Source organism: Salmo salar, chromosome 19 (genome assembly GCF_965601325.2).
Source record: "Salmo salar chromosome 19, fSalSal1, whole genome shotgun sequence".
Classification (NCBI taxonomy): domain Eukaryota; kingdom Metazoa; phylum Chordata; class Actinopteri; order Salmoniformes; family Salmonidae; genus Salmo; species Salmo salar.
Window position 1 is genome coordinate 57,124,658 of NC_138309.1, and position 15,029 is coordinate 57,139,686.

General features: G+C 43.2%; 1 protein-coding gene across 1 annotated transcript; it reads left to right on the top strand.

Annotated features, from left to right (window-relative positions):
• Positions 1-209: 209 nt before the first annotated feature.
• Positions 210-14,753, top strand: dusp3a (dual specificity phosphatase 3a). Its single transcript, XM_014159162.3, has 3 exons — positions 210-761; positions 11,018-11,250; positions 13,678-14,753. The coding sequence occupies exons 1-3, from the start codon at positions 586-588 to the stop codon at positions 13,917-13,919; spliced, it is 651 nt and encodes a 216-aa protein (XP_014014637.1). The 5' UTR covers positions 210-585; the 3' UTR covers positions 13,920-14,753.
• The last annotated feature ends 276 nt before the right edge of the window (positions 14,754-15,029 follow it).

The following is a 15,029-nucleotide window of genomic DNA, read 5'->3' on the forward strand; positions in this document are numbered from 1 at the left end:
ACTAAATGTTACTAGGCTTATCAAAATGTATGCAGGCAAAAAATATCCCTTAGACATCAGTAGCAGCCCTAATTAGCTAATTGACTCAATTAGGTAGGCTGAGATTGAAAAAAAAAACCTGCATCGTGAATCAGTCTACTGTAACTGAATGACAGTGATGCTGTTTTGGGATGCTTCATATCATCATCATTCATTATGGTCACCAGTATTTTCCAGTAGTTTCTCGGGCGTTACCTCTTCCCAGCTTCAGCAAGAGCATAAGAGATGCCATTCGAAAAGCAAAACAAACGTAATTGAGAGGTCTCTCCAATGGCGCCCTCTCTGCCTTGTTTATAGTGTCTTCGTTTACCAGCCTTGCGCGCGCGTGCCACTGTCGTCAACCGATTCCTGTCTGGAGTGTCTGACCGCCGGTGGGCGAGTGGGGTGTGTCTGCGAGCGGAGAGAGCTTGCGGTTCAGACTCCTTGTACACAACACGACTCGAGTGAGAATAAAATGCTGCAAAATCTGAAATTGACACGACTCGGAGTCTAGCGGTAATCTGACACTTGTTTGTTCGCCAGTTCGGAGAGAGACTGCCTGGAACCATGAAGAAATCGAGCCCGGCGAAGCAACTACCACCGCCACCGGCTGAAGTCACCGTGCCAGATAACGAGGTTACTGTGCAACAACTGAACGAGCTGTTGTCAAACAGCAGCGGATTTTACAGTTTACCAACACAGCATTTCAACGAGGTCTTCCCTAGAATATACGTTGGTAACGCGTAAGTTATTTTTATTTGACCAACATTCAGAGGAATATGTGCACGTTAGTTAATTCGTTTCCCTTTAAACAAACAGTAACCTACGATATTTATCAGATGGCACCGACAGGTAGGGTATTCTTTGCTTCATCGTCCCTAGCAACGCATCCCTATCTGTTCAGACAGACACGTTCATGACAATATTGAGCACAGAAAATGTCAGAATAATATATAACAATATTTGCAGGCTATAGAATTTCATTGTTGACACCCATGAATTAAAACCCTACTGTAAACGAATATTTTCCAATTTAACAAATTGCAGAATTCCAGCAACAAAGGCTATAGCAATCTACCATCATCAATAAAAAGTGTTTTAGGATTCAAATGGATTTGACTACTAACAGTATGAAGGGGGTTGGTGTTGATATGCAATCTCTTCATTCATAATATTTGTCACGAGCATGGAAGGAGGCTGTTCTCTCGTTCAGAATAGATTAAGAAAATAGTGTATTTTCTAGAGTCACATCGCTCTGAATAGATGAAGGAAATAGTGAATATTCTACAGGCACATGTTCCCTTTCGAACGTTCGTATTTGAAGGGCGATACAAAACGCCCGATTTTATTTGAAACGACTCCATTATATTATCGGTACCATCTAGTCTGTGGATGATCTCCCGCGGTTTCATTCAACGCCCCTATTCTATTCTATTAGACATTTACATATACAGCAGTGCTGAAATAATCTGGTTTTAAATGTTTGTACGAAACAAAGAATCGGATATGGAATCCATACACACAATTTTCTCAAACTGTTGGATTGTGAGTGTCAATGTAGGCAATATTGATCAGGGAACTAGACATCGTGCAACCTAAATGAATGAAGCAGACGAGACAACATTTTCATTATTATATATATTTAACGAATACACTCGCTCTTCAATCCAGTTTAATTCCACCTGTGTAAATAATGCTGACATATGCACACTGGTCCCCAAGGCTCCACTGGGGTTTTCAATATTGTTTCCGATATTGAAACACCTTTCAATTGATAACACCCCTCTACACACCTTCATCTCTTACTTACCTTTACACACACACACACACACACACATACACTCTTTCTCAAAGGGGGGTGGAGGGCTAGACCAGTCTCTCATGCTGTTCCCTTAACTGGGTCGTACCACCCATTAGGTGTCTTTTGAGTAGTGTCAGAATAATGCATAATCAGCCATCACTTCCCTTGGAACAGGAAGCTTGTGTGCAACAGGGAGGGGCAATTGAATGCAAGCTTAACAAGAAAATTGCATTTGTTAAAACAATTCTAGCCTGTCCAGCAACAGTATGGGTGACAGGGTTGATGTGTTTAGCTTAACCCGCTCAGATTTCCACCACAAAACACCAGAAAATTGGCGAAAAGAGTAGAACCAGCCCCCCCCTGCTTTTACATTATGATTTGACTAATTTAAAAATAATATTGAATGAATCACTAATCACATGAAATAAATAATAACCTTCAGAAATAACTTTGTCAAAGTAACAAAATAACTCGGTATTTAAAATAATGTTAAATACTTGGAGAAATGTTGGGGTTAAGTGGGTTAAAATCTTCTTAGAATTCAGAGGGTGCACAGAGGGACATGTCAAAATGCAGAATTTTGGCACATTACCAAGTCTTTATTAAAATAGAAATCTGATAAAAAATAGAATTTTCAAAGTGTTCTACAGTGCATAAAGTATTCAGACCCTGTGTCTTTTTCAGCCTTGTTCTAAAATGGAAAAACTGAAATATCACATTTACATAAGTGTTCAGACCCTGTGCTATGAGACTCGATATTGAGCTCAGGTGCATCCGGTTACCCATGGATCATCATTGAGATGTTTCTACAACTTGGTTGGCGTTCACCTGTAGTAAGTTCAATTGATTGGACATGATTTGGAAAGGCATACACCTGTCTGTATAAGGTCCCACAATTGACCGTGTATGACAGAGCAAAAACCAAGCCATGAGGTTGATGGAGTTGTTCGTGGAGCGCCGAGACAGGATTGTGTCAAGGCACAGATCTAGGGAAGGGTACCAAAACATTTCTGCAGCATTGAAGGTCCCCAAGAACACAGTGGCCTCCATCATTCTTAAATGGAAGAAGTTTGGAACCAACAAGACTCTTCCTACAGCTGGCCACCGGGCCAAACTTAGCAATCGGGGGATAAGGGCCTTGGTCATTGAGGTGAACAAGAACCTGATGGTCACTCTGACAGAGCTCTAGAGTTCCTCTGTGGAGATGGGAGAACCTTCCAGAAGGACAACCATCTCTGCAGCACTCCACCAATCAGGCCTTTATGATACAATTCTAAACCTGTTTATTTCTCATTATGGGTTATTGTATGTAGATTGATGAGGAAAAAACCAAGTTAATACATTTTAGAATGAGGATGTATCGTAACAAAATGTGGAAAAAGTCAAGGGGTCTGAATACTTTCCGAATACACTGTATACGATCTTAGTGTTATGCTTTCACAACGCAATTCAGAGAAACAGATGGTAATTTTGGTGCGCATAGAAAGTCATGAGTGCATTCAGGTGCATATGCCGTGGTGACTTTTCTTCCCAATAAACGAACAGGCTCATTCTGTTCAGAACAACCCAGGGTGTGATGCCATGTCATCTTGTAACTGTACATCAAGCATAGTGATCAGAAACGTTGACACATTATGACATGAGTTTTATGATTTGGAAATGTGAATTGCACATTTGGACTCTCTGTGTTTGGCTTGCTTGTATGACGTCAAAGCGTTATATATTATAATCCTCAACGTTTCATCTTTAAAAATATATAGTCCTCTTAATGTACAGAATTTCCCTCACTCTGACAACAAAAAATGTGCAAAAGCTGCCCAGTTAGGGGAAGGGATGGGGGCAACTTCTTGTCGCGTGCGGTGCTCAAATTCAGAATGGCTGTCAGTCAAAACCCATACAGCGCTTTAAAGTGCAGAGCCAGAGCTCTGACATCATGAATAGCATGTTACTGTACAGCCACTACGCTGCCATTTTCGACCCTTGTACAGGTACGAGTGTAAAGGGCTACAATATCCAAGGCAGGCAAAAGGCACACATTTCGTGGAACGACCCAGCTATAAATGCAATGTGGTTGGTTGACTGAGTACTATGTAATGAGGGTGCCGTGTCTTCCCCACAATTTACAGCCCACCATTCCAGTAAGGTCAGTACCTAGTAATCCCTTATGCTGTGCGCATGTAGGATGTGTGTTGGTCCCAATGTATATGTAAAGTCCAGCACACATACGCTGCACATACCTAGTCGAGATGATGTCATGAATAAAGTCCATGCATGGCCTGTGTTTTACATGTACTTGGGTGAAAGAAATCCACATTGAGGACATGCACAGTAACTTGAAATAGCTCAGTCTTAAAGTGGCAATATGTAACTTTTTGGGTGACCTGACCAAAATGTACACCAGCTTCAAACAGCTGAAACAACAATATATTTGGTTATGGAAAATGTATTTCACAGCGGTTTAGATTGTACAATGATTCTCTACACTATACCAGCTTATTTTGTCACATAAACTGAAATTAGGCGAACTATTCGAGTTTTAGTAACCAGGAAATAGAGGAACAATTTCTGAATAGTGCAACTTTAATATACAGAATTTGACAATCAATAGTAGATTGTATAGTTTTCCTTTACCCATGTACAGGAAGCTCCTAAGTCTCTCCCTCTTGTCTAATGATATCCATCACTTGGCTCCAGTCATTGCCAAGAGAGTATTAAGAGGGTGAGCTGGATAGAAAGCAAGCACATTACCTCTGTGTTACAACAAAATCAATTTGATTGTGCCACTCTCTCGGGCCAAGATACAACTTGACACATTGACAAGACATCTTGTCTTCGACTAAGTTTACACAATGGTCATTGTTCTAAGTGGTTAAATGTCGTCTGGGGTTTTTTACCTTTATTTTGAAATGTGTAAAGAAGACCCTTGGATATTGGAGACAACACAGTAAATAGAATATGTGTATATCCTTTCTGCTTACAGTAAATTTCATGACAAAACATTTCACTGTCATATTCATTGTATTTGTGAGAAAACAACAGATGCTTAAAATGACCTCCTATATCTTGAAGAGCATCATCGTCCAATGTAGAGTAAAGGGTTTATGGCAGAGGTACCAGGAATATGTATGGATTGCCTATTGATTAAGGTCTACACACTGACCACTCACACCACTGTCTGTTCCACAGGAACCAGTGGCTTCTCACATGTTCTATGTTGAAGGTCAGCCAGAGAAGGGGTGTATTCACTACAGAAACCGTTTACCGTTTCTAAGAACCAAGCGGAAGCAAACAGGGCAAACGTAACGTAACGAAACGGGGTGGGACCTACCTGAATTTGTCCAATTGAAACAGACTAAACGTTTTGCAACAGAATCTGTGTGATGATTAGACCACTGTTGCCTCATAGCTCAAGCTGATAAGTAGCTGGCTGCTGTTAATTTAAAACAATGGACAGACAAACACACACACACACACACACAGTGTCATGCCCATTAAGTCTGAGGGGGCAGATTGATACATTTTCACTGTAAAAAAAATAAATATATATATTATAGAAGATTTTTTATTTTAACCTATAATTGGCATTATTTAATTATGAGTTAAGTTTCATTGTACATGTGGGACCTTGACACCAAAATACTCGTAATATTTGCCAACAGATCTCCGTTAGCTTCTAAAGCTATCATGTTAAAACACTCTCTGCTTGAAAAGTCTAGTAGGCTCGTAACACAAACTTGAGTAGTGAGTTGCTCTCCGAAAGAAACCACCATCCATGGAACCCGGATGTTGATGGAAGCCATGATGTAAGGTGTGCTAAAATGCTTTCGTCGACGCCCACTCAGGCTTTAATATAAAAGCGCTGGGCAGCCCCTGGTTGATGGCACACTTTGGCTCTTTGTAAGGGCTTGTATTAATAATGGATAGACTGGGACTGCAGAGAGGAGGAGTATGAGTGGAGGACATGTAAACACACACACACACACAAGCAGGTATGCATACACATGCGGGCAGGCACTGGTGTACACACTCGCATATAGATGCTCAAATAATATTGGCTATATCTGTAGACTCAGGAGCTTACAGGCACTTACTCTGAAACACATGCTCAATGTGACACACACACACACACCTTCCTCTCACACAGTCATCGTCATTACAGGAGAAATATCACCACAATCTTCCATGGCTCCACCAAGATAGACAAAGCCTCACAGCAGGAAGAGAGAGAGAGAGAGAGAGAGAGAGAGAGAGAAGAAAAAAGGGTAGACACAGTAGGGAGAGAGATGGATAGACACAGTGGGGAGAGAAAAAGCGAGTGAGCGCAAGGGGGAGAGTGAGAGAGTGTGTGAGTTATGGGTCTCTGTGGACAGATCTGAGTGGCTGAGCCCCATGTACAGAAGCCATCGCTCCAGCACCTCGGAGGAGCCTTGGCCTACAGGCAGGCAGACAGATGGGCTGCCTCATCCCCAGTCATAAAGAAAGATGGTGGCAGACTGGATCTTTATTAGTCAGCCCGGCAGCGTGGGTGTGTTGACCCTCTGTCTCAGGGGACCCATCCAGGGTCACTCAGCCTCTCCACATCCCTGCCTGGAGCCGGATGATATGCTTATCCAACTGTAGAGCACTCGGGGGGGAGATGATGTAGAGCATAGTAAGTACAATTAACAGAAACTGTATTCAATTAGGTAGGTAGGTACAGTGCCTTCAGAAAGTATTCAGACCCCTTGACATTTTGTTGTGTTACAAAGTGGGATTAAAATGGATTTAATTGTAAAAAAAATAAAAAATACTCTGTCAAAGTGTAAGAATAATGTGAACGTTTGTAAAAATATATACAGTACCAGTCAAAAGTTTGGAGGGGTTTTTCTTTATTTTTACTATTTTCTATGTTGTAGAATAATAGTGAAGACATCAACACTATGAAATACCACATTTGGAATCATGTAGTAACCAAAAAAGTGTTAAACAAATCAAAATATATTTTATATTTGAGATTCTTTAAATAGCCACCCCTGGCCTTGATGATAGCTTTGCACACGCTTGGCATTCTCTCAACCAGCTTCACCTGGAATGCTTTTCCAACAGTCTTGAAGGAGTTCCCACATATGCTGAGCACTTCTTGGCTACTTTTCCTACAGTCCAACTCATCCCAAACCATCTCAATTGGGTTGAGGTTGGGTGATTGTGGATTGCCAGGTCATATGATGCAGCACTCCATCACACTTTAAGCACCAGCTGTCAGAGCAGCTCACAGATCACTGCACCTGTACATAGCCAATCTGTAAATAGCCCATCCAACTACCTCATCAACATATTATTTTGTTATTTTATTTTTGCTCATTTGCACCCCAGTACCGCTACTTGCACACCCATCTTCTGCACATTTATCACCCCAGTGTTTAATTTTCCATACTGTAATAATTTCGCCACTATGGCCTATTTATTGCCTCACCCCCCTTATCCTACCTCATTTGCACACACTGTATATAGACTTTCTCTATTGTATTTTTGACTGTACGTTTGTTTATTCCATGTGTAACTCTGTTGTTTGTATCACACTGCTTTGCTTTATCTTGGCCAGGTCGCAGTTGTAAATGAGAACTTGTTCTCAACTAGCCTACCTGGTTAAATAAAGGTGGAAAAAAAGTCTCTCCTTTTTGGTCAAATAGTCCTTACACAGCCTGGAGGTGTGTTGGGTCATTGTTCTGTTGAAAACAAATGATAGTCCCACTAAGCGCAACCCAGATGGGATGGTGAATCGCTGCAGAATGCTGTGGTAGCCATGCTGGTTAAGTGTGCCTTGAATTCTAAATAAATCACAGACCGTGTCACCAGCAAAGCACCCCCACACCATCCCACCTCCTCCATGCTTCACGGTGGGAACCACACATGCCAAGGTCCTCCGTTCACCTACTCTGCATCTCACAAAGACACAGCGGTTGGAACCAAAAATCTGAAATTTGGACTCATCAGACCTAAGGACAGATTTCAACCAGTCTAATATCAATTGCTCGTATTTCTTGGACCAAGCAAGTCTCTTCTTATTATTTATGTCCTTTAGTAGTGGTTTCTTTGCAGCAATTCGCACAAGTCCTGATTCACGCAGTCTCCTCTGAACAATTGATGTTGAGATGTCTGTTACTTGATTTTTGAAGCATTTATTTGGGCTTCAATTTCTGAGGCTGGTAACAATTGAACTTATCCTCTGCAGCAGAGGTAACTCTGGGTCTTCCTTTCATCTGGTGGTCCTCATAAGAACCAGTTTCATCATAGCGCTTGATGGTGTTTGCGACTGCACTTGAAGAAATATAGAAAAACCATTGAATGAGTAGCTGTGTCCAAACGTTTGACTGGTACTGTGTGTGTATGTGTGTGTAATATATATGAAAAAATATATGGGGGATTGGAAATGATGCTGACAATTACATTGAGGGAAGCCACAATCTATCTGCAATATAAAAAAATATATTTATATTAAACTGTCACACAGCCACTCAGGAACATTCACTGTCTTCTTCCTAAGCAACTACATTGTAGATATGGCCTTGTGTTTTAGGTTTTTGTCCTGCTGAAAGGTGAATTAATCTCCCAGTGTCTAGCGGAAAACAGACCGAACCAGGTTTTCCTCTGATTTTGCCTATTCTTAGCTCCATTCAGTTTTTTTATTCTGTACAAACTTCCTTATTTTCACTCTGTTAATTAGGCTGGTATTGTGGAGTAACTGCAATGTTGTTGATCCATCCTCAGTTTTGTCCTATCGCAGCTATTAAGCTCTGTAACTGTTTTGAAGTCATCATTGACCTCATGGTGAAATCCCTGAGTGGTTTCCTTCCTCTCCGGCAACTGAGTTCGGAAGGACGCCAATATCTTAGTGGTGACTGGGTGTACTGATACACCATCCAAAGGGATATCCAATTTCTGCTTTTTTTTTTACCCATCTGCCAATAGGTGCTCATCTTTGCGAGGCATTGGGAAAAACTCTGGTCTTTGTAGTTTAAATCTGTTTGAAATTCATTGCTCGACTAAGGGACCTTTTACAATTATCTATATGTGTGGGGTGCAGAGATGAAGTAGTCATTCACAAACAATGTTAACTATTATGGCACACAGTCCATGCAACTTAATATGTGACTTGTTAAGCACATTTCTACTCCTGAACTTATTTAGGCTTGCCATAACAAAGGGCTTAGAATACTTATTGACTCAAGACATTTCAGCTTTTCATTTTTATTCATTTGTAAAAATTAAATAAAACATAATTCCACTTTGACATTATGGGGTTGTGTGTGTGTGTGTGTGTGTGTGTGTGTGTGTGTGTGTGTGTGTGTGTGTGTGTGTGTGTGTGTGTGTGTGTGTGTGTGTGTGTGTGTGTGTGTGTGTGTGTGTGTAGGCCAGAGACCAAAAAAACTAAATTTTATATTCTGGCTTTTACACAACAAAGTGTGGAAAAAGTCAATAGGTGAGAATACTTTCTGAAGTCACTGTATATACCCAGTGATAAGAGTATCTGGAAGGCGGCTAGTTTAAATACCAGGTAGGGCGTCTGAACTGGCAACTGGAGAGATACTGGTTTCAGGTCATAGCTACCATCCACTGCCGTTGTGCCCTTGAGCAAGGCATGTATCCCCTACCCAGCTCCAGCAGCGCTACACTGCAGCGGACCCTGTCCTACCCAATTGTTTTTTTTTGGGGGGGGGGGGGAGTGTGATTCCTGACAGGGTTGGATTTGTACCCCTGATCATGTGATAAAGCTGTGCCCCATAGTGGCCATGAGCTGAAACTAAACTGCAATAGGGAAACGCATGAATAAAACTGGAGAAAGAAGGAAGGGAGCAGAGATGGAGGAGAGCAGGAAGAGATGTATAGTTGTCTGGAAGTTGAGTAGATAAAGATGGAGATGCAGTCACTGGAGTGGAGCTGGCTGAGTATGGAGCTCTCTAGCCTCTCTTCTCTTCCTGGCCTTGTCTGAAATCTGTCTTTCCTACTACTTACTAAAATGACATGTTGTGTACTAATCATACTACATTCTATTTAGAATGTACTGTTTAGTAAAAACGTATGCAGTAAGCAACAAACATCCTACTCAAACATGCTGAGAAGACGTCATCTAATGCGCAATTCCCTGCAATACTGTTTATTTTTGTAGAGCACGCCCCCTATTCTGATTATCAGCTGTTGTCAAACACACTGGAATGTAAAAAGACGATTATCTTCCTTAGTGTGCCGTGAATTCTACTCAATGAAAAGCCGAAATGAGTATGACATCCTGGCATTTTAAAGCATACTCACCCAAAAGCCTACTAGGTATGGGTGTTCGGACACGACCCCTCTCTCTCGCTCTCTCTCGCTCTCTCAGGCCCTATCTGTATCTCTCTCTCCTCTCCCCATAGTTATTTTTTTTATTTTCTTTCTTTCTTTTCCTTTTCTTATCTTTTCATCTCATTTTTTATTTTTATTTTATTCATTTTTTTCCTTTCTTTTTCTTTGACTTTTTTTCTTCTCATTTTTCTTTTCCTTTTCTTTTCTTTCCACCTCCATGGGTGTCGTAGCCCTATTTCGGTCAGTGTTGAGGATGCCCGTGGCTTTCTGTCTTCCCCTGGGCAGCACCCAAGATCTCCTTTTCCTTGGCATGTCTCCATGACTCCGGACATTCCCCTGTCCCCTGGGGAGCCACTAACATAGGCAGACATCTCCACTGTCTAAAAGCGGCTCCACCATTTATCCCGTTCAAGCTCCAACCAGCCATGGCAGAGCAAGGCCACGTCGACAGCTAGGTCTGAGACCGGGCTAGATGGGGTGGCCTGTGTTGGGTGTGAAAATCGACATGCAGTAAAACCCATTCAACACAATTTTCACAACGATGAGCTAAGAGTGCCGTGGCAACTCAGAACATTTAGGATGACGAGCTGGAGAGGCGTTGAGATGGTGTTAGGAGAATGGCTTGAATAGCAGGTCTGGGACAACTTTGGACTGTAGTTTTAAAACAGTCAGCTGCTAAAACTTGGTTTTGGAACCTAGTACATTGTGATGTTTAGTTTGACAGCCATTGCTTATTTACTCTAACTTGTCTTGAGTAGCTACTCTACAAAGCTGATAATAGTGACTCTGGAAGCCACTGTTCTCAGATGTGGCCCATGCGTAATCAATGTCTGATGTCTACCTCATAGAAATATCTATTTCTATGGTCTACCTCTCCAGGTTTGTGGGCCAGAATCTGATGCGTCTGCAGAAGCTGGGCGTGACCCACATCCTGAACGCGGCGGAGGGCAACTCCTTCATGCACGTCAACACCAACGCAGAGTTCTATGCTGGCTCGGGCATCACCTACCACGGCATCCAGGCCAACGACAAGCCTCAGTTCAACCTCAGTACATTTTTTGAGGAGGGGGCGGACTTCATCGAGAAGGCTCTGGCACACAACAATGGCAAAGGTGAGACTGATGACTCTGGGCTCTCTTTTACCACAGGAGGCTGGTGAGGGGAGGACAGCTCATAGTAAAGGATGGAATGGAGTGAATGGAAGGGTATCAAACACATGGAAACCATGTTCCGTTCTAGCCATTACTATGAGTCCGTCCTCCCCAAATAAGGTGCCACCAGCCGCCTGTTGTTACTGAGCTGTTTGTTCGACTAAGTGACAATCCGTTTGGCATTCCATAGTGATGTACATTGAAGAGGCCCAGTTCAATTGACTTCAGTACACGGTTGACTGAGGTGAACTGATATGCCTTTAGCATTGGTCTCCGTATGGTCGCTGTCTCTCTGCTACAGTAGGTTGTCTGATGTAAAGACTTGGGGGAGCTTTATTTTAAGGTACTGTTTCTACAGGTATTTACTTGGTATAAGTTATTATTGTGTATTTACCATTTTACCATGTAATTTAGAAGCCAAATACATGATTTATTTCTGTACTGTAAAATAGAGCGCCAATCGCCCCTTATTGGTCAAAGAGCAATATGATCAAAGGGCAGTATGGTGTGTTACCCTCAGTTTTTTTCTCGTTTCAAAATGTTTGTTCCCCTGGTTAAAACTGTAGACTACCTCTTGTTGCTCCAAGTCTGTTATGAGAAGAGGAGTAACAGAAACTGTCCTTCAGGGTATAAAATGTTTAACGATGCATTCTCTGTCACTGGTAAGAGATATTCCTGTAAACTGTTTCTCAGGCTAGTCCTATTGCACATTGCTATATCATCGGATGTTTCGATTAGTTGAATGTGGTGAGAACATTTGCGCTGGTCATAGATGGATCTATTGTACCAAACCAGACACTCCACATTTTTCCAGAGAGAGCAAGCACAGACACCGGTTTGGCACACATTATTTTTCCTTTGCGCTGTGTTCCAGTAAAAAATGCTTAGAAGATGTCACTTCAAGAGGGCCATTTTGATGTGATAAATTACCATGACACTGTTTGAAACATTGCATTGAACAGCACATTGAATGCGTTTGACAGTACTATTTAAAATATGTGTCGGAGATTTGTAACAGAGCCCCAACCAAGACAAAACAAAGGGAAATCTAGCAGGGAAGCCGAACAACAAAAGATAAAGGGAGTGCCATTCACTTCAACCAAACCCCTCTAACTCATAACAGCCTCTGTAGACCGAAAGAACTACAACTCTGGCTCCTCTCTCCCAAAACATTACTGGGGTGTTGACAGACCCTCGGGGCCCATTTAATTGGAGCCCTGAACCCTGTGTTTTATGGCATTGATTTAATGTAATCTTTGACACAGCGGAACAATTATAAAGCGTCTTAATTCCCGGGCAATTTGGCAGCAGCAGCGTCTACACCCCAGTCAATCACAGTGGCTACAGTAGGGGAGGAAGAGGAGGACAACAAGCCGGAACACCAGCTCACTCTGGTGGATATGGTGTCTTGCTGTAACCCATCAAGGCTTGATCAGTGACATTTTGTGTCACTGAGCTGTGGAAAGGTCAAAGGTCAGGGACGGAGCTTGTGCATGTGCCTCGTCAGCAGGGGTGTGTGTGTGTGTGTGTGTGTGTGTGTGTGTGTGTGTGTGTGTGTGTGTGTGTGTGTGTGTGTGTGTGTGTGTGTGTGTGTGTGTGTGTGTGTGTGTGTGTGTGAAGCGATGAGCAGCTGATTCCGTGTGTATGTTCTGAGCGTCTACAGTCAGCCCTGGATTGATTGGCAGGGTGATTGGGGATTGGACAGAGGTCACTTAAATGGCAAGAGCCCCGAGACGCTGGGAGCGGTGTCAGGTTTCAAACACACTGCAGAGTCGGCAGATCAGAATTGAGCACGAGCAGATTGGCTTCTCAGTGAAGTTGGCACAGTGTATTCCTCCTGGGGAGTAGGGAGGTCGATAATAAATACATGAGTTGAGGAGTGGGATGTTGAGGTGTGTTTATGCACACAGAAATGCATGCATAGTTTACATATCCACTTGCACACACTGCTCTGGTCAGGCTACGGCAGTGGTTAGGAAAGTCAAGAAGTGAAGGTGGTTGACATTGACTTGTCTGCCGCAGAGGTCAGGCCCTGGATTGGCATCTCTCTGGCTGAGATGCTTCGCTGGGCAGTGTATATACGGAGCATCTGTTCCCTCCCTCTTTTTCTCCCTCCTTTCATCCCTGTACCTCACTGTCTTCCCTCTTTCTTTCCTTTTACTTCAGTCCCAGTCTTCGTCAGAATCCCAATAGCCAGAAATAGTCTCCTTTCGTTGTGCCCATTCCTTCAAGACCACTGATCTGAAAGCATTTGATGGGTTTAAGCAGTATAGTGGAACCCTATCCAGTCCTCTCAACTATCAGTGTTCATGATGGAAAAGGACTTGAGTCAAGGGGGCCATTGAGGAGAATTGGGATGTAGCCTAAGTGTCTGTCTGTGTCCATCAGGGAAGGTGTACGTTCACTGCCGAGAGGGCTACAGCCGCTCGCCCACCATTGTCATCGCTTACCTCATGCTGCGCCACAAACTGGACGCCCGGGTGGCGGTCGCCACGGTGAGGCTGAAGAGAGAGATCGGACCCAATGACGGCTTTCTGCGCCAGCTGTGCCAACTCAACGAGAAGCTGGCAAAAGAGGGCAAGTTGAATGGGGTAATGCCAGTCGTGGCTGCCAGGTTAAAGACAAAGTAAGAGAGGGAGAGAGACCCAACCCCTCCTATTCTGCCTTCCATAGGAGAACACCTGACTCAATACACCCTGACCGGCAAACGTCTCACACACATGCACACACACGTACATGTAACATGCATGCATACATGCATACACTGTACATAATGGTGACAGTCACACAATAACTCTCACTCACACACACACACAAACTCTCCTCTATCTGTCATGCTGCCGTCCTCTTTCTCACCTTCACTCTGTCTCTCGCTCTACTGATCTCCTTGGGTACATTTGTCTAAACCCCAGCCTGTTCCGATAGTGGGGAAGTATGTTAGGCCGAGGGGGGGGAAAGGAGGGTACCTGGGGCATGCAGGCATCCTTCTAACCATGGCTCAGTGCTTTACAGTTTACTCTGTCACCCATCTTCTCTCTGTAGATTCCATAAGCATACGTCCCACCGCTGGCACACACAGCCCCAAAGTTCCCTGGGTGTGATGTTTTGACTTGACCAATGAAGCATTCCCTAGACCATAGGCTTAAAACACTGAACATTTCTCTCCGTGTTCCACACTTTTGGAGCTCTGAGGTCGGAAGGGATGTACAAATAATATATTATAGCACAATCATTAAACAGAATCCCACTGCCGGGACTGTCAGACTACAATGATGTCATGACACCAACAAAATGATCTCTGACCAGTCTGGAATGTTTTGGGCCATTTTGGTTTAGACTATTCCTGATTGGGTGTGACAACGAAGCACACTGACATCACACAAGGAAGTGACATGGGTAGTGTTAGGTGGGCTAATTTGGTGTATAAAAAACATTCCATAGAGACTGGCTCCCCAAGATGTCATACACACACACACACACACACACACACATCATGTCTAAGTAGAAGCAAGCAGCAACACACACACACCCATCATGTCTAAGTAGAAGCAATCAGCAACACACACACCCCGCAGTGCCGCGCGCATGCCCCCCCCCCCCCCCCCCCCCCCCCCCCCCCCGTCTAAGTAGAACCAAGCAGCAGCATGCACACACACACACACACCCATCATGTCTAAGTAGAAGCAAGCAGCAGCACACTTTCTTGTGTGCATTTACAGGGATGGAACCTATTTACAAAG